General features: G+C 50.6%; 2 protein-coding genes and 2 long non-coding RNA genes across 10 annotated transcripts in view; 2 read left to right on the top strand and 2 right to left on the bottom strand.

Annotated features, from left to right (window-relative positions):
- Positions 1 to 1,125: 1,125 nt before the first annotated feature.
- On the bottom strand, positions 1,126 to 13,730 carry LOC145526527 (uncharacterized). The gene is made up of 5 exons (XR_014068967.1): positions 13,154 to 13,730; positions 9,811 to 9,970; positions 4,258 to 4,440; positions 3,928 to 4,034; positions 1,126 to 2,678 (listed from the first exon to the last, which is right to left on the bottom strand). It is a non-coding gene; the product is annotated as an uncharacterized LOC145526527 (long non-coding RNA).
- Positions 6,023 to 8,062, bottom strand: LOC145526526 (uncharacterized). Its single transcript, XR_014068966.1, has 2 exons — positions 7,893 to 8,062; positions 6,023 to 6,744 (listed from the first exon to the last, which is right to left on the bottom strand). It is a non-coding gene; the product is annotated as an uncharacterized LOC145526526 (long non-coding RNA).
- Positions 8,296 to 17,864, top strand: YWHAH (tyrosine 3-monooxygenase/tryptophan 5-monooxygenase activation protein eta). 3 transcript variants are annotated; one of them, XM_081542312.1, is made up of 2 exons: positions 8,296 to 8,552; positions 16,420 to 17,864. In XM_081542312.1, the coding sequence occupies exons 1-2, from the start codon at positions 8,466 to 8,468 to the stop codon at positions 17,071 to 17,073; spliced, it is 741 nt and encodes a 246-aa protein (XP_081398438.1). In that variant the 5' UTR covers positions 8,296 to 8,465; the 3' UTR covers positions 17,074 to 17,864. The 3 variants fall into 3 exon arrangements, with proteins under 3 accessions (XP_081398438.1, XP_081398439.1, XP_081398440.1); XM_081542313.1 differs by lacking the exon at positions 8,296 to 8,552 and adding an exon at positions 13,872 to 13,917; XM_081542314.1 differs by lacking the exon at positions 8,296 to 8,552 and adding an exon at positions 13,897 to 14,012.
- A 3,294-nt stretch (positions 17,865 to 21,158) lies between these two features.
- SLC5A1 (solute carrier family 5 member 1) overlaps positions 21,159 to 25,083 on the top strand; it is a 102,971-nt gene continuing 99,046 nt past the window's right edge. For 3 of the 5 annotated variants that reach the window (XM_081542213.1, XM_081542214.1, XM_081542211.1), the window contains exon 1: positions 21,160 to 21,431. The gene's annotated coding sequence lies outside the window, so the exon portion shown is untranslated. Of the gene's footprint in view, positions 21,432 to 25,083 lie in introns of all 5 variants that reach the window. The other 2 variants (XM_081542206.1, XM_081542204.1) reach the window with 2 other exon arrangements.

Here is a 25,083-nt window from a genome sequence, read left to right as displayed (position 1 = left end):
TAAGATTCTTACTATTTTTAAAAATATGCATTTATTTAGGGGCTTCTCTGGTGGTCCAATGGCTAAGACTCTGCGCTCCCAATGCAGGGGGTCCAGGTTCAATACTTGGTCAGGGAAAATAGTAAAACATTAAATATTTATTTGGCTGTGCCAGGTCCTCACTGCAGCATGTAGGGTCTAGTTCCCTGCTGTTGTTTAGTCGCTAAGTCATGTCTGACTCTTTGCGACCCCATGGACTGCAGCACGCCGAGCTTCCCTGTCCTTCACTGTCTCCTGGAATTTGCTCAAACTCGTGTCCATTGAGTCGATGATGCCATCCGACATCTCATCTTCTGTCGCCCCCTTCTCCTCCTGCCCTCAATCTTTTCCAGCATCAGGGTCTTTTCCAGTGAGTCAGCTCTTCGCATCACGTGGCCAAAGTACTGGAGCTTCAGCATCAGTCCTTCCAATGAATATTCAGGGACGATTTCCTTTAGGATTGATTGGTTTGATCTCCTTGCTGTCCAAGGGACTCTCAAGAGTCTTCTCCTGCACCACAGTTCGGGACCCCTACACCAGGAGCTCAGAGTCTTAACTGCTAGACCACTATTACGAGTCTGTGATTCAGTGAGTTCTGTACTGCTTCCCAGGCCTGCAGGGACCAGTGATTTCATGAGGAGGGCATTTCGGTTTGGGCTGGCCCTCCAATGTCTCACATAAGGGAGGTAACAGCACAGTCACAAGTGCCAGGCAGGCAGCACCCACTGTCTTCCTCATCCTTGTTCCTCCTGGCATCAGGGGCCAGGTGAGCAACAAGCCCACTTTACAGACGAGGAAACTGAAGCTCAGAGACGTGCAACGATTTGTCCAGGCTACTCCAGCTGCTGCAGGAGAGCTGCGATTGGAGGCCCCATCAGGCAACTCCAGATCTTATACTCCAAGTTACTGCAAGGTGGCCAAATTCAACCAGGAGACCTCCTCCTCCTCATCTCAGCCCCCTCCTGGGCGCTGCAATCTTGCCTCCCTCCCCCAGCTCCCTCCTGTCTTATCTTCCACGAGGCTGCCAATCAGCTGTCAGCCAATATAAAGCACATTCCCCTCCTGGAAGACCTTGGTCACTTACAAAGAGGGATCTTGGTGGTGGCATTTCTTTTAAAAAAAAAATTATTTATTTGGCTGTGTCAGGTCTTAGTTGCGGCATGTGGGATCTTTCGTTGCATGGCACACGGACTCCCTAGTTGGCGTGTGTGGGCCCAGTAATTGCTGTGCACGAGTTAGTTGCCCTGTGGCATGTGGGATTTTAGTTCCCCGATCAGGGATCGACCCCTCGTCCCCTGCATTGCAAGGTGAGTCTCAAGCCCTGGAATCACCAGGGAAGTCCCGTGTAGTTGCACTGCTGCAGTAGGCACAAGGTATGATCAGGTTTGACTGAGCACTCATGAAGAGCGGCACCCTGGACCCCTAGATGGTGAACGAAATGCAGGCCTGTCCTCTGGGGTTTACTTTTTACGAGGGAAATGCCAACTTCCTTTAGGAAGCGGGAAGCAGCTGGTAAAAGTGACAAAAAGCGTGAACTTCGTAGTCAGAAAGTCCTGGGTTCACATCCTGACTCGGCCCCCATTAGCTCCATGACCTTGGGTATGAGAGCTTCCATTTCCTCATCTGTTTAACTGGGTACAAGAGGATGCTCCCACATCACTGTTATCGTGAGGATTAAACAAGATTAAATTGCATAATACAGGGCTTGATGCCTAGTACCTGGCCAGGAAATACCAATCCTACCAAGAGAAGTCCACGCAGGTGGTGGATGCCAGAGTCATGGCGGGAGTGAGTGGAAGGAGAGAGTGCTTCTTGGGGGAGACCTGTGAAAGCTCTTGAGAGGAGGTGAGCTTTCAGCTGAGTGTTAAAGACTTAGAGGAAGAGGTGGAAGAATGGGAGAGTTGGCAGAAACTTGCGGGCAGGGCCTGTGAACCCAGTGGTCTTTGGGTGTCCATAGAGTAGGTAGTAGCTTGGAAAGATGGGCCAGGGCCAGGTCACAAAGGGCCAGGCAGAGGGGTTTGCATCTTTTAAGGGTGAAAACGTCCTTCCTACCTATGACCCCAGTGGCCACTCAGGGCCATCCGCGGAGACCAGCCCCCTAGAGCCAGTCTTCTCCCCTGGCTTTGGCGATTCTAGATCCCTTTGTCTCCTGAGTCGGGGCCAGCCCACCACTGTCGTCTGGAAGAAGACAGAAGGCTGCAGCAATCTGCTTGCCTCCTACTAACACACTGGGGAGGAAAAGCTGTTTTTGAGCACAGTTGCCTGGCAGAGAACCTTGGTAGAAACTTATCAGCTCTCACCCTCACTTCCAAGGTTATGGTTTAAGCAGCAGTTAATGATAGTTATGTGCGCAGCTCAACAACCGAAAGAACTTTTCAGGTGCTCACAAGGTCAGGGCAGGCATGGGAAGGATGGAGATGGTGGTGGGGTGGGTCAGGATCTGAGTTCCTGCCCCCTGCTCCCTGTGCGGCAGTGGGACAGTCTTAGCCTCCTGGGCCTCAGCTTCTTCCTCTGTAAAATCGGAACGGAAATCCCAAACCGTCATGTTTCTCCAGCAGTCATGTACGGATGTGAGAGCTGGACCATAAAAAAGGCTGCACGCCGAAGAATTGATGCTTTCAAATTATGGTGCTGGAGAAGACTCTTGAGAGTCCCTTGGACTGCAAAGAGATCAAACCAGTCAATCCTAAAGGAAATCAACTCAGAATATTCATTGGAAGGACTGTTGCTGAAGCTGAAGCTCCAATACTTTGGCCACCTGATGCAAAGAACCGACTTGTTGGAAAAGACCCTGATGCTGGGAAAGATCAAAGGCAAAAGGAGAAGGGGGTGGCAAAGGATGAGATGGTTAGATAGCATCACCAACTCAATGGACATGAGTCTGAGCAAACTTCAGGAGATGGTGGAGGACAGGAGCCTGGTGTGCTGCAGTCCACAGAGTCCCAGAGAGTTGGACGTGACTGACTGACTGAACAACAACACCGTCCTCACCCTGACTGAGTGGGAGCTCACTGGCCACCCGCTGCCCACAGCCTGCTGAGGAGTAGGTCCTGCCACCCTCTTCCACTCCCTGTGTGGATGTGGGCCAGACACTGGGCCTTTGAGGCATCACGGCTTCATCCTCTTGAGCTGCCATGTCATTTTATGGAACTTCCAGTGGTGTCACACTCTAGACCTTCAGGGCTGGAAAAAAGACAGAACTCTGCCATCTGCCAGCACAGCCTCCCATGTCATAGCCAGGAAGTCCAAGGCTCTGAGAAGGGAAGTCACTGCACAACAGTTTTCCCTAGACCACCACAGCCTCTCCCACCTGGGCCCACCTCCTGATAACCACACAGAAGGCAATTATCCAGATGGTTCCAGCCAAAGGATCTAGAAAATTCTGGCTAAGAAACACAAGCTCCTTGACCATCTGTGGAAGTGAAGCAGAAGCCTTTTTCGCCCTCATTTTAACTATGATTCTATAGGCGACAGCTTGGCCTTCTTCCCCAGAGCCAAGCTCCGCTGAACAAGCTTGTGGGAGGAGGGAATGGGGGTTGCTGAGAACGGGGCTCCGAGCTCCCCACCAGCTCACAGATTGCGGCTACCAGGACATTTTCGCACTTCTTAATGCCAAAAGCTGCCGTGGAAGCTGATCTGCTCCCAAAGAGGGCTTTCAAAGAGCAGCAGGATACTCTGGCTGATCCTGAAATCTGTGCACTCAGACCCTGAAATCTGACCTTAAGACACAGCGGGTGGAAGTTGGTATCTGCAAAAGGGCCTGGCCAGTTGGCAGAGTGTGGGCGTGAGCAAGGAGGCCGGGGTGACTGCCTTGACCGCTGAGCAAGCACCTCACCACTCTACATCTCCTTTTCCTCATGCACATGATGTGAGGACTTGGGGAGCTGGTCCGGGGGGTCAAGTGTTTACCTCCAAGGCAGGCAGAGAGCCAGCAATAATAGTGAGAGCTGTTGCTGCTGCTCCTGTGGGGATATCATCCCTGGCTTGGAATCAGCCAGGTCACTCAAGCGACAGGCCTGCATTTGGGAGAAAAATAAAATTCAAAATCCTATCTAGGTGACACGAATCTGTGGGTGGGCGGCCCCTCCTGCTCAAGCTGGTAACCATGCCGACGGTGTGAACGCCGTCTCTCCAGAACAATACTAGGGCTTCTTTGTAACACGTCTCTTGGTGTCCAGACTTCACAGGGAGCTCAGAGTGTCCCAGAGTGGGGGAAAAGAAAATAAAAGCAGGACGTGCCTTTTCTGGGTCACCTATTCACCGGGCTCCGGTGGAGGGTTCTGGTGATGCTTTGGAAATCCAGTCCCGCGTGAGAAACAGTCATTACCACTGGCTCAGGGTGGGGCACGACATGGAATTTTCTACAGCTGTGATGGCTGGTGCAGGGATGGGGCGGGAACTCGCTCTTGCTGACCTCCAATCCTAAGAAACAGGGTGGTCAGTTCTCCTGACAGGTGGCTTTCCCAAGGGTGCTCATCTGGTAACCGGCAGAGCAGACCCAAGCCCAGGTCTCCTTCCCCATCACACACACGTAGCGGTGGGAGTGTTACTCTGCTCCCCGGGTGAGACCCTGCTAGGTAAGGATGCAGCGGCCTTGGCCCCTGCTCTGGGCGCCTGCTCCGAGCTTGAGAGGCCACACAGTGTGTCTGACCTTGATCATCAGCCCCCGTCCCCGGGCTCAGCAGCCCTCTTGGAAACTGCTCAAAAGCAACGTTGCTTGATGGGACTTTGAGCTCTGGGAGTAGGTGACCTGTCTAAGGTGGTCATCTTGGTCTCTGTTTACAAGACTTTAGGGAGCAGGCAGCTCTCTCCTGAGGGTGAAGGAGATGGATGATAGTGTGTAGGCTACAAGAGGGAGGCTTGTGTGTGCTTTTCACAATCTGAATGACCGCTAAAGGGGAGTCACACCTTGACCCCTTCTCAGCTACACCTCAAGACATCATGGGGCCATCAGGCCCAGGAGGTGGATAGATTTGAGCTTGAATCCTGGGTCTGCTGACTACCAGCTGCATGATTTCGTTCAAGTCATGGAATATCTTCAAGCCATTTTCCTCATCTGTTAGATGGGTTAGAGGTCCTACTGACCTTACTGGGTTATCTTGAGGGAAAAGATGTGCCCATCTCTGCAAAGCCCCTGGCCCAGTGCTGGCAATGGGGCAGAAGTTTCCTTCAAGAGCAGGCATGGATGAAGTCACCCAGGGTAGGGCAGAGGGCCTGGGCAGAGCTCTGGGGGGCCCTAGCATTCCTGTGTAGGCTGAGAAGACGAGCCCACGTGGGAGACAGAAGAGGGGTGGCTGGAGCAATATAGGGGAGCCAGGAGAGGCAGGGTCATGAAAGCTAACAGGAGAACCTGCTATGGAGGGGTGAGCAGTTGTGCCAAGTGCAGAAAAGAGGCCCAGGAAGGGGAGGACTGTGCAGTGACCTTGGACTGGTGGCCACAGCCAGGGCCAAGCAGGTGGAGGAGTGGGTGTCGAGCTGGACTACACTGGATTGAGGGGAGGGTGGGAGGTGGAGACAGTGATGTTTTGTGAGAAGAAAAAAGCCTTATGGGAGAACCAGTGTCCCCCATTTGACAAGGATGAGTGTCAAAATCAGTTGCTTAGAATGCCCCAGTCTACCTGATTTTCACTGTTTTGAAATCACTCTCAGTCCAACATGATCAGAAGCCAGAAGGGCTCAAATTCGTTTAAGGACTGGAAGGAACTGTGGAAGCACCCCCAGTGCTTGCCCTCCTCCTACCTCTCATAGGAATCCATCCTCTTGGGGCCCACGATGTATGATAAATTAGTAGCTATTACTCTCTGGGGCTTCCGTGGTGGCTCAGACAGTAAAGACTCTGCCTGCAATGCAGGAGAACCAGGTTCGATCCCTGGGTTGGGAAGATCCCCTGAAGAAGGGAATAGCAAACCACTCCACTACTCGTGCTTGGAGAATTCTAGGGACAGAGAAGCCTAGGGAGCTACAGTCCATGGGGTCACAAAGAGTCAGACACAACTGAGCAACGAACAGTCACCCATCACACACTTTAAAGATATTCACCAGGGGAAAGAGCAGTCTGGTTTGTTAACCTTGATCCCATTTGTAGTTAGCAAAGCTGACTCTTCAGAGCATGGCGAAGCCTGGGCTGGGGGCTTCCTTCCAGATACACGCTCAGATGCCGTGTCATGGCTCCTCACTGCAGCATCAGAGCAGGAAGAAGGCAGCCCAGGATGTAGAAGACCAAGTGTGGAGGCCTTGGCTCTGCTGGCTGTGCAAACTGGGGCCAAGCCCTCCTCCCCGAGACTTCACTCTCCCCTGATGCAGGATAAGGGATCAGACAGTGGTGAATCTAAGGGTCCTGCCGGCTCTGCCATTCCAGGATTGCTCCTATTCTATAGGGCTTTAAACAGGTCAAGTCTAGTTCTACAGGTGGTAAACTGAGGTCCAGAAAAGGCCCACTCTACAGGCCCTCTCTCTCCCTTCTTTTTAAATAATTTTTAAATTTTATTTTTGACTGCATTGGGTCTTCGCTGCTGCTCTGGCTTTTCTCTAGTTTCGGTGGGCGGGGCTCCTCTCCAGGCGCAGTGTGTGGGCTTCTCTTGTCTCGGAGCACAGGCTCTAGGTGCGTGGGCTCAGCAGTTGCAGTTCCCAGGCTCCAGACCACAAGCTCAATAGTTGCGGCACACAGTCTTAGTTGGCTCTATGGCACGTGGGATCTTCCAGGATCAGGGATCGAACCCACGTTTCCTGCATTGGCAGATGGATTCCTTACCACTGAGCCACCAGGGAGGCTCTCCCACCTTTTAAAAAATATTTATTGGCTGCGCTAGGTCTTAGTTGTGGCATGTGGGATCTAGTTCTCTGACCAAGGATGGAACCCTGGCCCCTGCAACGGGAGCGTGGTGTCCCAGCCACTGGACCAGCAGAGAAGTCCCCTTCCTCTCCATTCTAATGCATCTGACTCTGCAGAGCAAGATTCTGGACCCAAAACATCTCTTCCATGCCTCTGATACTTCCCAATCACCCAAGGGTAAAGCCTCAGATCTTCAGTCTGGCATTGAAAACACTCCATGATCTTCTTCTACTCAACCTCAGGTCCCACTGCCAGGCCTCTCTCCTCACTGCCAAGCCCTCACCCTTGCTGGACCCCACTCCCTAAGACCTTTTCCCTGACTCACCTCCTTCAAAGTCTGGCCCACCTGCTCTTGAGTACTTAGGTCTCTGCTTCTCAGAGGCAGGCACTGCATCCTACTCTGTAGCTCTCCTTTCCCCAGCGCTGAGCATGAAGTAGGCGCTCAATAAGATCCTCAGCGAGCAAAAGGCCCCTCCCTTCTCCTGCACCTCCCTTGGCATGTTGTACTAAGTCTGGCCAGGCTTCAGTCACTGGGATTTTCCTCCCTTGCCCAGGGCCTGGCACCAGGGGTCCTCAGCGTGGAGCGCCAGGACTGGGCTCAGTCAACAGCTGGTCCACTCTCCTCTTTCCCACAGGGGGAATCGTGCCACAACTTACAGGCGGTGTAACTTTGAGCACGTCACTATTCCGGCTTTGAAAGATGGGGAGGCCAGCAGCGCCCACGGGGGTGGGGTTGTGAGCATTAAATAGCATCGTGCCTGCAAGGGCCTAGCACCAGGTCAGCTCCTAGCAGGTGTGTGGTGTTACCCGTTCCAGCGGGGCCTCTCGGTCCCTCCTCCCACGGTGGAAGTGACAAGGCCACCTCCCAGGGCGGGGACCCCGTGAGTGAACGTGCGTGGGGCTGTCCCCGAAGACTGGACCCCACCCCGCCCGGCCAGCGCGGACCCAAGCGCAGGGTGTGGCCCACAGAAGCCCAACGGCTAGGCTGGGCGGGCGCGCGTCTGGTCCGCCCGACCCTCGGGCACGCGGCCTCCGGGCTCACCCAGCACTCAGTGTATTTGCTTTTGGGTCCCTCCTCAAGCCAGACGTCTATCCTGAACTCAGAGCCGCCTTTCTGGATGGGGCCTCCGTTACCGCGCCCCGCTGCCCCGCTCCGCAGCCCCCACCCCGGGTCTCCCCTCTCGCACCTCCACCTCTGCGGCGGTAGAATGCAGCACTCGCACGGCGCCTGCGCACCTCTGGGGCGGGGCGGTGGCCGCAGCTATTTATAGAAGGTGACGTCACCTTGAAATAGACCGTTAGGGCCGGGCCGCCCTTCCCCCGCCCCACTCGCGCCGCTCCGCGCCGCCCGGCCCGGCCGCTCCCACTGCGCAGGCGTCCTCCCGTCCTCCCATCCCCCCCGCACGGCCGCCTGTCCTCCCTCGGCGGCGTCCGCGGCGCGAGCCACAGAGCGCGGGGCGAGCCAGCGAGAGGGCGAGAGGCGCTGCTTGCTGCCTGCAGCCTCGGCCGGCCGGCAAGCCAGTGCGCGTGCGCGGCGGCGGCCTCCGCGGCGACCGGAGAGGACGCGCGGGCGAGCGAGCGGAGCGGGAAGCGAGGCGAGGCCGGGCTCAGCGACATGGGGGACCGCGAGCAGCTGCTGCAGCGGGCGCGGCTGGCCGAGCAGGCGGAGCGCTACGACGACATGGCCTCCGCCATGAAGGCGGTGAGCGCGCCGGGAGCCCGGGCGGTCGGCCGGGGTCCCGGCGTAGGGGAGGGGTGGGCGGCACGGCGGCAGCCCCTTCGGGCCCGGGGCGAGCCCGCCGCCCGGCTGGGCGCGGCCGCCGGCCCGCAGCCCTCGCTTCCCGCGCCCGCCGCGCGTCCCGCCATTTCTTGCGGCCGGGCGGGGTGAGGTCTCCAGGGAGGGGGCGCAGCGGAGACCCTGCGGGCGGACGGGGGGCGCGGCATCCCAGCTTGGAGCCCCGAATGGGGGAGGGTGCCCGGGGGAGCGTGGGGAGCCGCATTCCTCCTCCGGCCCGTTCTGCCAGGCTGGGGCACCCCCTCCGCTTTCCTCCACGCACCCCAACTTGTAATAAAGAATCACCTAGTGAGTGGCGCCCTGTCTCCACTGGTTTCCGCTGCCACGACCCGAAGTCGGTGTAATCCCGATGCGCTTTCGTTCTGCTCACCTGAACCGTCTAGTTCCATCCTCCCACGCCCGGGGTCCGCTTTGTGTGCCGACACCCCTACCCTGCAGTCAGGCGAGGGCGTGGGGGCCCCCTCCCATGTCGGATGCTGCGCCCGTCTGCCTGGAACCCCAAACGGGTTGCGACTCCTGGGCGAGCCGAACCCATGTGTCTTTGCTCTCTGGTGATCCTCGGAGACCCGCCTGCAGCTCCGCTTCCGGGGAAGGAATCGTGGCCGGCCACACCCTGGCCAGTGCCTTGGATTAGACACCACCTGCGTGTCTGAGACCTAAAGTTCCAGCGACCCCCTCACTCTCTGTCTCCTCGTAGTATTTCACGTCTTCTCTAAATGAACATTACTTCTTTCTGCGTCAAGGTCACAGGGCTAGAGCCACAGTCGGCAACCTGCCCTGTTCACCCAGCGCACAACCTCCTGAGACGGGCGCGGATCCCCTGGGGCCCCACCCTAGACCTGCAGACTCAGATACTCGGGGGAGGGGGGGGTGGGACTCAGAGCTGCCCTTGAACCATCCCTCAAGGCAAGTGCCAGTAGGTTTAAGTTCAAGAATGACTGTCCTGGGTTATTTAGCTCCTTTGTCCTTTTTTCCTGCCTTGGGAGGGCTTTTGGTACTGAAAAATCCTCAAATATAGTGGCTCCCTAAAATTTCAGAGTCGTGTGAAAAGCTCCTTTTAAGGCTTTTGTTATCAATACAAAATCTGTTGTTGGGGTCCAAATTTAGGATTATCCAGGTAAGAAGGGTACTTGAAGCATTATTTTCCACGTCCTACACATCATACCTTGAACCAGGTGTCTGGAAACCACCATCACCACCGCCCGTTTGTTGACTCATTGGTTATCTCCAGTTGAGCCCAAGCAGGGTGTTATGGGCTAGATAGGAAGGAACTTTTCATCCAGGCCAAGGACAGTGTGTATTTCGGACCTGAAGTCTATGGAATTCTGAGGATCTCATAAGAAAAAAAAAAGTAAGATTTAATAATTCAGCAAATTTTACAGAAATAGGATTGACTATGAGTGCATTTCCTCGCAAGGGGTCCTGAGCTTAATCTTTGGGATAAAGCCACTTCTGTCCACTCAGCAAGTCACACTAAAGTAGGCCTCTTCTCCCTAGTCACTGAGTGGCACTGGTTGTGCAGGTTGAGGTCGCTCGCTGGACATTTTAGTAAGGCCCTCACCTGTCCTGCCAGTGGGACCTGAAGACTGCAGTGTTGGAACCTTTTGGGGACTAAAAAAGGGGCTGGAAACAAAGTGATTGAGATTAAGGGAAAATGACTAGAAGGCAGTTGTGGAGCTATGGGAAACAGGGAATTTGAAATAAGAAAGAGTGCAGAGATGTAACAGGAAAGGAATAGAGTTTGCAGAGAAAAAATAATTGGTTTTCTGCTCTTTGTAAGCAGGCTTGAAAAATGCTTTCCTGTAGCTTCCTACTTGTGCCCACAGGTTTTCTCTGAGACATTAAGGTAGGATTTTGCAAACGTGTATTGGAAACATAACATCGGTGTCAGAGATGATTGGTGGGTTGGCTAGGCTCCTGAAAATTCAAGCTCTAATTATGTCATCTCAGAATTGTGAGAACCATTCCCTCAAGGTTACTTCTATTAACATGAGAACTTTTTTGGTCAATATGCCTGTTTCTTCTATTAAAGAAATTTTTTTTCTCATCTAAATTAATGGAATATATTTATTGGAAAGGACTCAGCAAGTTCAGTGGAAAACTCACATTTTACCTAAGTTGATGTTTGAACATTAAATTCTTAATTTTATTTAGAAGGCTTAGTCCCTATTTCATTAATATCCTAGGCCTAAAATACAGCTTTTGGAAAGATTTGGGATTCTGTTAACTTTCTGGGTTTATGGGGGTTTTCTTCAGGGCAGGTAAGTAGACTGCTGTAAGGCTTCTGAGTGAGGGAATGCTCTGATGCGGCCACTCTGACCTTGAAGCTCCCAATCTCTTGTCTCCTGGTCCTCTGAAGTGTAAAACTAGTCATGTTGGTGTTACTGTCAAGTGGGTTTTTAGCTTTCATTCTTCTAACATGTTTTCTATTTCCTTTATCATCTAAATGGTACCTAATAATATTGCCTGCCTGTAATGACTGATGTTCCTTATGCTACCAGCGTCACCTGGAGGATGGTGTCGGTAAGGCCTAAAAAAATCACGCATGTTGAAAACAAAGGTGTTTGTTCACATCGAGACCTGCAGTTCCCTGCCTCAATCCCCTAATTTGAAGAGGCAAGAGATGTTTTTGAAGTTAAGTAAAGATGTGTCTTCCAGCTCATCTCGCACCTAGCTGCTTACATAGAGTGGAACAGTGGAAAGAAAAGTTGTGAAAGATTCTGGAACCCAAGTCCTTTTCAGACCAGGCTTGGAATGACCTTATACAATTCATCACCTCCATAAAATGAGTCTAGTTTCTCATGAGAACTATGAGATAAACCCATAATGTGGGATAAAAATATTAGTGCATAAAACTAAGTGATCTAAGGAAAGAGCAATTAATCAGATAGATTTCTAGTGAATACTCATGGGTAGACATCATTCAGTCATGTCACTGCCCTTAGTCATCCATACTGAAACGTAGGTGGCAATCATGAAGTTACAAAATGTCGAAATTATTTGGGACGGCATGGTGTGTTCTGATATTGTTGCACAGTCATTGACAAAGGACGGAGAGAAATACACCTGAAGGACTTGAAGGCTATCTGTAGAAATCTTAAGTGCAGGCAACAGAGCTGCAGCTTTTGAGGCCCAGCCCAGTGGCCAAAGGCTGTTATTCCAATAGCGGTAAGATCTTAGGAAGTAGGGAGTGAGCAGGTGCTCTGTGAAAGGAGAGCACGGCTGAGCGTCCTAGGCTGGGACTTGACCCATGTTGCAGATATGGAAACGAAGGATGCCTCTGAGGTGGATGTGGCATCATACAGCCACACTGGTACTACCATTCGAAATGTGTGTGAGCCAGCAAGCCGCGTTGCTCGTGTAAGTATGACTTTGTCTTAATGGCTGAGGAAGGAGGAGGGCTCTGCATTCGTCCTGCAATATCCTCCGATAAAAGACATTCACTTGGTGAGCAGTTTACATAGCTTTGCTGCATTGACATGAGCTGTCTCCATCTGGATTTGGGGTTCCTAAATGATACCCAAAGAGCTCCCGCTGTCAAAAAACCCCCACCTTTCCTTTAAAGAAACTGAAAGTGTATTTTCTCATCTTTGTCTGGAACTTAATATTAGTGAAAGACTTCACTGTCACACTTTTTCAGAAATAATGATGGGGGGGTTCCCCAAGTGTGTGTTCCCTGTCGCAGTTCAGCAGGTTTATTAGATTTACCATTTTACCTATTACGCACTCAGTAAATGGGAGCTTTGATTCCTTGCGTATGTTCTCATTTGCTCTTGAGAACAACTGGGGGATCCTGTTACTAACTCCGGTTTACAGATGAGATTTGAAGAAATGAATTTCCTCAAGGTCGAGCTGTAAAGTAAAGATTTCGGCTCTCACGTTTAGAGCTCTCCCGTTAACCCAGTGATGATGCCCCACGAGGCTGAGGGATCAAGTTTCTTTCTTGTATACTTTCTGGTCTGTTAGCCATTGTCATCACTGGTGACTTAAGTTCTGAGCCAGTCACATAAGTGGGCTTACTGAACAAATAATTCCCTCTGTTAGATATAAGTCATTTATGCCAAGTTTAATTAAAGACAGTCTGCCACTTACGGGTCTTAGCTACAGCAGGGGAACATAACTGGATAGTTTTAAGAGATTGTTTCTCCATATTGCGTTCACTATATTTTACAAGCCTACAGACCCCCTAAGTTTCACTGTCTAGATCAAAGCCAGTTGAAGCTGCCCCTCCTGCTCCTCACCCTGCAGTGGTGCCCCCTCCTTAGTGGTGGGTTTTGGCACTTCCCTGTAGTTGGAACCCGCACAGCTTCTGAAGCCTTCGGACCTGGTGCCTCAGGGCAGTAGCGTGCAGTAACCCTGTTCAGATGGGGTTGTATTTAATGCCGGTCACGGCCCATGAAAATGTCTACTTAACCCCAGAGCAAGACAAAGGTGGTTTCTTAACGATACAAGGGTAGCTATTTTGACGGATAATGAGCTTAGAGGGAATAGCCACTACCTGAACTCACCTGCTGTGAGCTCAAAGCTGGGTCCCTCCCTGGCCTTGCAGGACCTGCAGCTTCTCCCTGGTGAGGACAGAAGGTGGTCTTTCCAGGTCGGGGCAAGTGGAGACCAGTGATGGATTCCTTGCCAGTGGGGCAACAGGCAGAATCCTCACTTTGGGGGGCATTAACTTGGGAAAGAATCAGCCCCCCAAAAAGCTTTCATTCTTCAAGGTCACTTTTCTTTTTAAAAAATCTATATAGGGTTCTGCCAAGGAAGCTTAAAGAATATCATGTGGTTATGTTTATGTAATTGTTCATCAAAAGCAAGCTTGTTGGTAGCGTGTGGGTGTGGGTGGCTGTAATGTGTGGAGTGGTACGAGTGTGTGTGTGGCCATGAAGGATGAGAAGCCTCAGGAGGAGGAGTATCGTAAACTTCAGCTTGAGCCGTGTGGCCTGGCAGCTCAGAGGTGATGTTTTTTTTTTTTTTTTTTCATTTGTTTGTTCAGTGTTACTTTTGAGGTTGGATGTTTCCCAGATTGAGAACTTTAAGTTTTCCCAAATAGTTCATGTGTTATTTTTGGCAGTGGGTCTGTTTTTACTCACACATACATAGCTTATTGCCCTTTGAGTTAGTGGGAGGAGGCCCATAGGGATTGTTGAGTAAGCCAATGGTGTCACAAGAAGATAAATGAATTCGTAACTGACTAGGTCATTGGATGCTTTCAGAAATGCCATGTGGTCCAGAGCAGAGAAGGATGAAGGGAGCTAGTGCAGCCAGAGGCTCCGTGGTGAGAACACACATGAGCAGAATGACTGGCAGGGAGGCCAGTCCTCAAAGGAGATGAGAGGAGAGCCTTCCCAAATGGGAAAGGTTCAAAAAGTCGTAAGGTTTTCAGGAAGCATCTAAGGATTACCTGGGGTAGGGGGTGGAGCAGGAGAACCAGACAGCAGAGGTGGGGGAGTCCCTCAAAGCTGGCGTGGCCACGTGAAGACTTAGTGTCTTGGGGGGCTGCACTGGGCACAGCTGGCATGTGATGGACATGAGAGTGTTGGAACCAACATTGGAGGAGAAAGAAGGTTGAGAATCCTTGTCTAGGTCTCTTCTGTCTCGAGAATTCCGTGTCTAGTCTTTCTGTTCCTGATTAGCCGTTTGGAAACTTGTGATCCTAGAGATGCAGGAAGTCACCTCTGCTGAATCCGCAGGTGGCTGTCCCGCTGGGCTCGTCTGAGGGTTGGTTGGGACCAGCAGTTCCTACTTTCCTGCCCTGCATCGCGTTGCCCTCAGGATCTACCCCTCTTAATGGGTGACCAGACTTATCTTTAAGTATCCCGGCTCCTGTATTTTGGAAGTTGAAGTGTTGAGAATTTGCGCTAACAAACATTAGTGAAGGTTATTTGCAATAAGTATCAACAGCCAAGACTGGCTGTAAATCTTGTTTTACAACAGGCCATCGGATTTCACTTCAGTCTATAATTTTCCAATCTGGGGAAAACTCCCAATTTTCTTTAGTTATTTGATCAAGTATTAAAACTATCTTTCTCCCATAAGTTTCCTTTTGTTAGCCAAGTTGTAATCCAGGAGTATTAAAAAACACTATATTTAAACATATGCAGTTGTTTCCTAGTTAGGCCCTGGCTGGCGTTCTGAGAACAATGCTTGTTTAGCTGTTAGTCACACTCAGCTGATGCCGATAGTGATTCATTCAGACTGGCAGGCGACCAGGTGATCGTTACATAAACACTGACACTCCTAGGCAATAGTGTTTAGTGTTTCTTGTGAAGGTGTCATTACAAATATTGCCCAGTAGCCTTTTTTGGCGGTTTATTCTGGATGGAGAAGGGATCAGACCTGTGGATTCCTGGGACCCACACATTATAGTACTGACCTCAGGCCTTAACCACACCTGTTATTGTTGCTCAGGAAAAACAAAATCCTAGGATTTTAGAGCTGAAGAAATCCTTGGAGGTTGTTTGGGCTAGGCTTCACCAATTTGACTTGTGATGCCCAGAAAAGTTGTGTTCTGTTGAAGGTCACACAGCTAGCTCAGGCTATGCTCCAGATGTCTTAGGATTTTTCTGAATAATGATACTGCCTCTTGTACAAACACTGTGTGATATATGAATATTTCAGATATGCACTCAATTTTAACGGTATAGTCTGGGGACGTATCTTGAGGTATCTTTGCAATAGTCCAACAAAAGCAGTTTTATTGGTCACAGGATGAAGTATATTATATAGTGTCTCCTTATGGATGTCATCTGCACTTTAATATCAAGTGGCCTTAGTTGGGATTTGGTTACTGGAAGATCTGAGGAGCTTTCCAGATTCTGTTCTTGCCTCACATTTTGTTTTATGCAATATTGTCCTAGAAAAGTGTCATTCTAAAGGATTCAGGCATTCTGAGATTTGTCATACTATTTGAGATAGAATTTTGATTTATATGGGTTGCTTCCATAAAAGGCCAAATTATCAGGAAATTATAAAATCTTCTTATACTTGTAGTAAAGCGATATGAGTATGTGAGTGTCTAAAGGTAGTCCTTGGAGAACACCAGTGGGGTTCCAGGTCTTGAAGGACCTGGGAATGTGGATGAGTAGAGAATAGGGGATTACTTCAGACCTGTGTGGACACTACTCTTATCTGGGTGGTGGTACCGAGGAGCCCAGCTTGTGGGCAGCACTCCTGGGGAATGTTGGGGCAGCTTGCAGCTGAAGACACTGGAGAATGAAGTGTGGATGGACTGGGCAGAGGGGAGACCATCCCCGGCTAAGGACTTGTAGCAGAAGAGGAAGCGTCCTGGGGATAGGGAAATGGGGGAAGTTAGGAGAGGGAGGGTGTTTGTATTTTGTCTGGGATTTATTGAGGAGGGAAGTGGTGATGGACAGTTGCTTGTTTCACTTTTTAAGCACTTGGCACAAGGCCTGAATTATGAATCTCTCAAAGTTCTTACTGCTAATATTTTTGAGTTGGTATCTGTCTCTTCTGTTAGACTGCAGTCTCTCTTGAGATAGGTTGTCCAATTGGTTTTTCTTGAGTGGCTTCTCTGTAATCCTGTTTCGTTTTGGATATTTTTGGTCCATACTGTGTGGCATGTGGCATCTTAGTTCCCTGACCAAGGGAATGAACCTGTGCCCCCTGCATTAGGAGCATGGAGTCTTAACAGTGGGATCACCAGGGAAGTACCACATAATCCTGTTTTTCAGGAGGGTTGTTGACGGGGTTGAAGGAAGATCTCTCTCCCAGGTTTTCGAACTTGGGTCTCAGTGTTTATCTTTTGGGGATGTTGCAGGTGACTGAGCTCAATGAACCTCTCTCCAATGAAGACCGAAACCTCCTCTCGGTGGCCTACAAGAATGTGGTTGGTGCCCGGCGGTCTTCCTGGAGGGTCATCAGCAGCATCGAGCAGAAGACCATGGCTGATGGGAATGAGAAGAAGCTGGAGAAGGTGAAGGCCTACCGGGAGAAGATTGAGAAGGAGCTGGAGACGGTGTGCAACGACGTGCTGGCGCTGCTGGACAAGTTCCTCATCAAGAACTGCAATGACTTCCAGTATGAGAGCAAGGTCTTCTACCTGAAGATGAAGGGCGACTACTACCGCTACCTGGCCGAGGTGGCTTCTGGCGAGAAGAAGAACAGTGTGGTGGAGGCCTCAGAGGCAGCCTACAAGGAAGCCTTCGAGATTAGCAAGGAGCACATGCAGCCCACACACCCCATCCGGCTGGGCCTGGCCCTCAACTTCTCCGTGTTCTACTACGAGATCCAGAATGCGCCCGAGCAGGCCTGCCTCCTAGCCAAACAAGCCTTCGACGACGCCATAGCCGAGCTGGACACACTAAACGAAGATTCCTATAAGGACTCCACGCTCATCATGCAGCTGCTGCGAGACAACCTCACCCTCTGGACGAGCGACCAGCAGGACGAGGAAGCCGGAGAAGGCAACTGAGCGCCTTGGCCTGCCCCGCCCCCGCCCCGTCACCACCAGTCCCTCTTCGCCACACTCACTAAGTATCTAGTGCTCAACCTATCTGTATGGCAGCACAGCTACTCAGACCTGCTCTCCGCCCCCCGGGAAGCAGTTCCAGATAAATCAGTTCATGGGCATTGCTGGACTGACGGTTGCTTTGAGCCCACAGGAGCTCCCTTTTTGGATTGTGCAGACAGGTGCATTCTGAAGGAGGCATTTTTGTTTGCTTGCCTGTCTAGGTGAAGTGCAGGCGAAAGCCACAGAAAGTTAGAGAGGAGAATTAGCCACACAGGCTACAGTTGGTATTTAAATGGTCCACTTCAAACCAGCTGCTAGTGTTTTGTTAAAGCAGTACATCTGTGCATGCAAAAGTGAATTCACCCCTCCCTCTTCTTTCTTAGCTAATGGAAAACCATTAAGGGAAGCCGGACGAGAGACCACTTGCTCCTTTCCATCAGCTTAATAATAAACTTTAACGTGAGGTTTCAGTAGCACCTTGTTCGCCTCTTTAAATTATGATGTGCACAAACCTTCTTTTCAATGCAATGCATCTAAAGTTTTGATACCTGTAACTTTTTGTTTTGGTTGCAATTGTTTAAGAATCATGGATTTATTTTTTGTAACTCTTTGGCTATCGTCCTTGTGTATCCTGACAGCGCCATGTGTGTCAGCCCATGTCAATCAAGATGGGTGATTATGAAATGCCAGACTCCTAAATTAAATGTTTTGGAATTCAGTGGGTAAATAAAAATGCTGCTTTGGGGATGTTACCTCTATGTGTATGGTCTTCATTTCTCTCACTCTTGAAGAGTTGTGACAGCTCCCTGCCCTGAATCCTGATTTGATCTCTCCAAGCTCCACGCCCTGAATCCTGATTTGATCTCTCCAAACTCCAAAGCATTTCTGGAATAGGGAGTCTGTGCCCCCTGATTCCATCACAGGTTTTGCAGCATACACATAAGACTCATGCACTTCAAGTAGTTTTCTCTGAACCCAGCTAATCTGCCCTCTCTGGTCCCCTCTTCCTGTTGCTGGTTCCTTTAAAGAGAAGACCCTAGTGCGTCTTCTGAGGCACAGCCCCTCTGGAAGGTGGGTCTGTGTCTGACTTTGAGGGTGTAGCTCCAGCCACCCCACAAAATTTTGGTTTCTTTTTAACACACAAAGTAGGTACATGTTCACCATTTTTCTTAACATCTTTTCTGCACTACATGGAATAAAATGTTTATTAGGGACACAGCTTGGATACCCAATACAATCTTGAGCAATCATTATTAAGAAAGCTCTGAGTATTCTTTAAAATAGGGTAACAGAACTCCCTCTGAGTTTTAAGAACAAGAAAGACCTGGCCCCTAGTGTACTCCCCCTGCCCATCCCCATCTGCCTCCACCCCAGGTCACTCCTGAAGCCCTGTGTCACCAACTGGACCTGTGAACTCCAGCCCCTTATGATTTCTGGCACCGCCAGGCTGGCACTCAGGGCTGGATATGAACGAGCGGGTTGGTTCAGTTACACAAAGACCCTAAGCACCTTAGGGCCTTCTTGACTGAAGCTTAACACTAGACAGGTGAAGATGGACATGCCCAGTCTCTGTCCTTGGTCCTACATTGCGGTGGAGCACAGAACTCGTCAGAATGGACACTTAACCTATTTTCTCGTCCTGATAGACCCACATGCTAATGAGTAGTCCTCAGTAAGCTATTTCAGGTTGACCTAATTGGTAGCAAAAATCATTACTGAGTTTTTAAAATAGTTTAAAATACTAGGTATTTTAAAGCTACAAGCTTTATGTGGCTAAGGCACTTGGCTTTGATGAAAATACTTTAAACATTATAACTTCTTACATTAGGAATGCCCCTCACAAAAAGGGATTTAGAAAAAGCACTCACATTTTCACTTCACAGCCGTCTTATGAAAAGTTTTGTTCCCTTACAGGGGGAGAAAATAGGTGCAGAGCTGTCGGACCTCTGGAGTCAGCTGGTGCCACAGGACAGCCTCTGCCCCTGATCTAAGGCTGTCTTAGTCCACGGTCTCTAATTTAGAGTCCCATCTGCCCTCTGGTGGGCCCCAGGCAGCTGACAACCTTTGAGGTTCAGGTCCCTCATCGAATTTGGAATATAAGTTTTAATTCAACTCTTGAGTACCATGTGCAAGGCATCCTCTTGGCTCTGGGGACAGGGTGTGGGGAAGTATGGACACACAATTCCAGTCAGCCCCACAAGTAATAAACAGGGTTCTTTGAGAGGACCTGAAATTATACGTGATGTAAAGCTGAAAGCATCTCTGTTGCGTGGTCTCAAAGGCTTCCTTCCAGTTCTGCATGCTCTGATGTTTTAAAACTTGTCAAGATCAAAGGAAAAAAAAGCTTGTCAAGATAAATTTATGGAATGAAATAGGGTCATCTCAGTGTCATCGCAGGGGAAGTGAGACCAGAGAAATGAATAGAGTCGCACTACAAAGTTAGTGCCAGAACCTAGATTAGCGTTCAGATCCCCGAAATCCTTTTCATGGTTTTTTTTCACTGGGCTACAGTCTTGGGGTTGAGAAGGAAAAATGGACGTCACACACATCTTGTTCTGGGGACACTTCAGTGCTTTTAATATTTCACTTACAGTTCAACGAAATACACTTGGCAAGGAACATCACAGTGTTGGTGCTAACGCACAGATTTTCAATAACTCCTCAAACCCTGCTCAAAGGTCCATTTGTTTGATTTGGAGGAAAGGGGAGGATTCTTGATAATAGTGCTATTGTCGGGTAAATACTTGGCCATCTCAGATCACTTGGGATTGGGGAGCTCAGGACGCTGCTTGGTTCTGTAAAGTAGGGTGCATTCCGCTGTCGGGCCCTGCCAGAGGCCGAGGGAGTCCTCTGTTCTCAGAAGGAACCCAAACCCCTCCCCCCGCCTCCCCACCGACCGCCGCCGCTGCCATCTCTGGGGCAGGCACAGGCACTGAGTCACAGCTGGGGGGGACTGAATAGATCCTCTTCTGTTACAAAATGCAGATGTTAGGCTGATGGGTACAACCATTTCGAACACCTTCTGTGTTCCAGACACTAAGTACATGGTCTCTGAGTCTTTACAGAGACCCTGGAAAACAGGAATGATTTAAGTGCCTCACAGCTTGTGAGAAATGAACTTGACAGTGGATTCCTTCATCTTTAGCCCCCCCCCCCCCCGGGCTCCTGTACTGCGGGTCTGCATCACATGATGGCATTTATCACCTGTCTTGTCAACAACCCATTACCTACCATGTGGTAGGCACTGGTCAGGGTGCTGGGGGTGGATACCTTGGTGAATTACCTGTCCTTGTGGATCTAAAACTAGTGGGGGGATACAACACAAACATAGAATAACACAATAACTATAAAAATGTCACTCACGTTCTCAGGGCCTAGCACACAGCTCAGAGTAAGAATTTGTTGACTTCATGAGTAAATGACTGACCTGAGACCAAAATTTTGAAAAGTAAACAGAAGGGATCCTTCATTTCCACACCCAAATCTGTCAATGAGCCACTTAAGAAACTGAGGGTCGGGACTTCCTGGCAGTCCAGTGGTTAAGACTCCGTGCTTCCAGTGCAAGGCGCACGGATTCGATCCCTGTTCAGGAAACTAATATCCTGTATGCCTAGTGGTGTCGCCAAAAAAAAAAAAAAACAGAAAAACCAAACAGAGTCATGAGTCCTTGAGCTTAGTTCTAACATCACCTAAAAACTGGTGTCCTGACCTCTCAGCAGCCTCTAAAAATGAGGCGCATGCTTGGAGTGGTCTCTGGGTACTTTTGCATTTTGGAGATTCTATGATTCTCTGTCATTTTCAACTGCTCTGGGATGGTCCCCATCCTCTTCCTGGCCTTTTTCCTGCTCTCCCCCTCCCTTTTCCTTCCGCCCTTCACATTTGTCCCTTTTGCATCCGCCCTCCACACCCCGCTTCGCTTTCCTGGCCACCCCCTAGTTCCACCAAGAGGGTTTCCATGGCAATCATCTCCTGGAAGTGACATCACTCATCTCCTAGGCAACAGTTTCTAAGTTAGTGACATCATTCAATCACCATGGCAACCCTCCAGGAGGACAGTTCTGCAGTAAAATGGGCAAATAGAATTCTTATGTGTTTCTGGGGCCTTGGGGGGCAATGAAGGGAGCTATTACAAAGATCTCAAGAACCAGAAGTAAAAGCGTTGGGCCTGTAGGGAAAAAAATGGGAAGCCAGTGTGTGGAAAAGCAGCTCTGGGATAAAGCCCTTCTCCTTTCCAATAACTAGGCTGACCATTTAATAGGTCATCAAATTGGGCACTGGGGAGTAAATAAGGGCGCTGTGATTACTACACTGGATGACAGGTGAGAACGAGGCCTCCCCCAGCAAACCAGGGCATGTGGCTCCCACCTAGGTCAGGGTAGGGCCTGGCCTTACCTCCTCGCCTATGGCTCATCCCACAAGCATGGATTCTGCTCTCCTGTGTGCAGGCACCGGGGATACCACAGTGAGCAAAACCCACCCAACAGAACCCACAGTCGTGTGTGGGGGTGGGGGTGGGGGCTGAGGTGACACGCAGTCACCAGGTGAGTGCTGGAGTGCAGAGGGAATGCAATGCCCAGAAGGGAAGGCACAGCACCGGGGTGTGTTCAACACGGGTGCCTGAAGCAGCTGGGGCAGGAGGGGACTTAGTAAGGGGGGTGGGGTGGCGGAGGTGGGGAGAAGTCTGTTTGGCAGAGGGAACAGCATCTGCAAAGGGAGTGTGCAGAGCACCAAGAATGGAAAGGAAGCTGTGTCAGACTGCAGGGCAGGAGGGAGTGGGCAGGCGGGCAATGAGAGTGGAGAGGTGGCCAGAGCACTGGGCAGCCCCTGTGGATGTGTTTAGAGGAGCAGGAGACACAATCCTGTTTGCATCTTCAAAATCCGGTTGCAGTGTGGGGCAGAGTAGGGGAGCAGTTTGCCCAGGAGGGAGATTGGCGTGGGGGAGCTGGGTGATGGCAGGGAGATGGAGGATAGGAGCATATATTTGGGAGACAGAGCTGACAGGATTTGCAAGGGCCACCTTCTTTACCTTTGCCACTATCATCTGTGCTTTAAGGCCCTTCCCCAGGCTGCTCTCCCCAGGAGAGCCTCAGCTTCCCCTTCTGTAAAATGGGGATGATGACAGTAGGAGTTGCCACCCCACTGGTTTGTGCTGAGGCTGAATGAAGTAATCAGAATGGTGCTCCAGTATACACTGGATTGATGGGTGTCAGTAGCTATCGGGATGAGGGCGGGAGTGTGGGTGTGCGCGTGACACACGGCCTGTGGGACGGAGGTGGGAGAGGCGGGGCAAGGACACGAGGACTGGCTGATGGCCGAGGGAGAAGCCTCCTCCTCACCAGCTGGCTCCCGGGAAGACAGCACAGTTTGCACCCCTCCTATCAATCCTACGCCTGCCGCCGCAGGGGGAGGAAGATGAGCCTGGCCTCCCTTGGGAAAAGGGCATCTTAGAAAAAGCCTGGAAACAAGCAGTTCACACTCAGGAGGCTAAAGCCTGGGGGCAGGGGTGGTGCAAGGGAGTAGGAGATCTGCACCCAGACACTGGCCCCATCCACCTCCCAGTCGACCCCACCTCCGCCACGCCCTGCTATTAAACAGTCATAGTTTTGCTTTAGCCTCCAGCTATTGCCGGGAGAAATATCAATAACCTCAGATATGCAGATGACACCACCCTTATGGCAGAAAGCGAAGAAGAACTAAAGAGCCTCTTGATGAAAGTGAAAGAGGAGAGTGAAAAAGTTGGCTTAAAGCTCAACATTCAGAAAACTAAGATCATGGCATCCGGTCCCATCACTTCATGGCAAATAGATGGGGAAACAGTGGAAACAGTGAGAGACTTTATTTTTGGGGGCTCCAAAATCACTGCAGATGGTGACTGCAGCCATGAAATTAAAAGACACTTACTCTTTGGAAGGAAAGTTATGACCAACATAGACAGCATATTAAAAAACAGAGACATTACTTTGTCAACAAAGGTCCATCTAGTCAAGGCTATGGTTTTTCCAGTAGTCATGTATGGATGTGAGAGATGGACTGTGAGGAAAGCTGAGCGCAGAAGAATTGATGCTTTTGAACTGTGGTGTTGGAGAAGACTCTTGAGAGTCCCTTGGACTGCAAGGAGATCCAACCAGTCCATCCTAAAGGAGATCGGTCCTGGGTGTTCATTGGAAGGACTGATGTTGAAGCTGAAACTCCAATACTTTGGCCACCTCATGCGAAGAGCTGACTCATTGGAAAAGACCCTGATGCTGGGAAAGATTGAAGGCAGGAGGAGAAGGGGACGACAGAGGATGAGATGGTTGGATGGCATCACCGACTCAATGGACATGAGTTTGAGTAAATTCCGGGAGTTGGTGATGGACAGGGAGGCCTGGCGTGCTGCGGTTCGTGGGGTCGCAAAGAGTCAGACACGACTGAGCGACTGAACTTATAGGACCCTAAAGACATAGGCTACCTTGAGCTGCAAAAAGAGTGAATTAACATGAGGACTGGGCCCTATGATGCCAGCATGCACATACACAAACTCACTCACTCCTGCTTCCTCTGCGTATATTCCTCAGGGTTCAGCCAGAGAAATGGTACCAATAGGAGATGCACATTAAGAGATTTATTGCAAAGAGCTGACTTATGTGAGTGTGGGGCTGGTGAGTGTGAAATCATGAGGTTCAGGCTGGAACTCCTACCAAGGGCGGGAGTTACTGTCCAAGGGCAGAATAACTTCTTCCTCAGGGAAACCTCTGCTCGGTTCTTAAGCTCTGTCCTTCCAAATGGGACTGAATCAGGCCCATCCAGATTAGCCAGGATAATCTCCCTTAAAGTCAATTGACTTAATTGCATCTACCTTCATCACAACACCAAGATTAGTGTTTGATTGCATAACTGGGGACTGTAACCTGGCCAAGCTGACACAGTAAACAAGACCGTCACACTCAGTTTGCAGCTAGACATGTGGGAAGCTGTTTTGTTTATTAATGTGACTAGTTACTGAGCACTTAACATATGTTAGGCAATGTACCAAGTGATTTCCATGCAGTGTATCAGTGAATCCTCAAAGTTTCCTGTAAGAGCAGGTGCCCTTTTGTACCTAATTCTACAGGTAAGGAAACGGCCTCAGATAGGTGAGGACCCCTTGGGATGGCAGGTGTCCAGCCCTGCCCTGCTGGCCTGTCCTCTCTTGCTTTGTCTCTTCTCCTGGACCAGAAGTCAGAATTCAAATCGCATGATGTGAGGCGATCCTGCATTTCTGGCCTTCGGTTCTCTGTGAGGTGGTTCCATCCTTCCAGACTTTTCTGGGCTTAGGGCTGAAGCAAGAGGCCAATCTGGGAGCACTTTCTCAGTCCTTTGCCGCCACCTAGGGGGCTTGCTGGAGTTCACTGAGCTCCAGACAGGCCCTGGGAAGGCAGATGAGTTGGCCCGGACCAGCGGGGTCGGGGGAGGGAGTAGGTGGAGGCGAATGTGGGCTCAGCACAGACACAATGAATATCCCACTGGCTCCTGTCCCCACCTGCTCACTTAGGTCCCCCAGGTCCCTGAAGAGTCCTCCAGGATTTCTGGGGCCCCAGGCATATTGAAGTTTCCATTACTGTGGAGCTCTGTGCCGGCCTGCCCTTGAGAGGTCCTGCTCATCCCCTGCTGAAGCTGGGAAGCCCAGGATGCCCGGGGTTCTAAGGAAGGCGGGAAACTCTCCCTCCAACAGGTTGCCTGACTGACCTGCAGCACGGCTCAGGCTCCCAAGGGGACGTGCCCATTCTGCTCTGGAGAAGGAGGCCCATGGGTGAAGGGAAAATCTGCTCCTCTCCAGCTGTTGCGGTTGTTGCTGGTCAGTTGCTGACATGTCTACTCTTTCGGACCCCATGGACTGTAGCACGCCAGCCTCCTCTGTCCTCCACCATCTCCTGGATTTTGTTCAAATTCATGTCCATTGAGTTGGTGATGCTATCCAACCATCTCATTCTCTGTCGTCTCCTTCTCCTC

Source organism: Giraffa tippelskirchi, chromosome 11 (assembly GCF_054371585.1).
Source record: "Giraffa tippelskirchi isolate mGirTip1 chromosome 11, T2T-mGirTip1v1.2.pri, whole genome shotgun sequence".
NCBI classification, from domain to species: Eukaryota; Metazoa; Chordata; class Mammalia; order Artiodactyla; family Giraffidae; genus Giraffa; species Giraffa tippelskirchi.
Note: the sequence above shows the minus strand (reverse complement) of the source record. Positions and strands in the feature narration are given on the sequence as shown.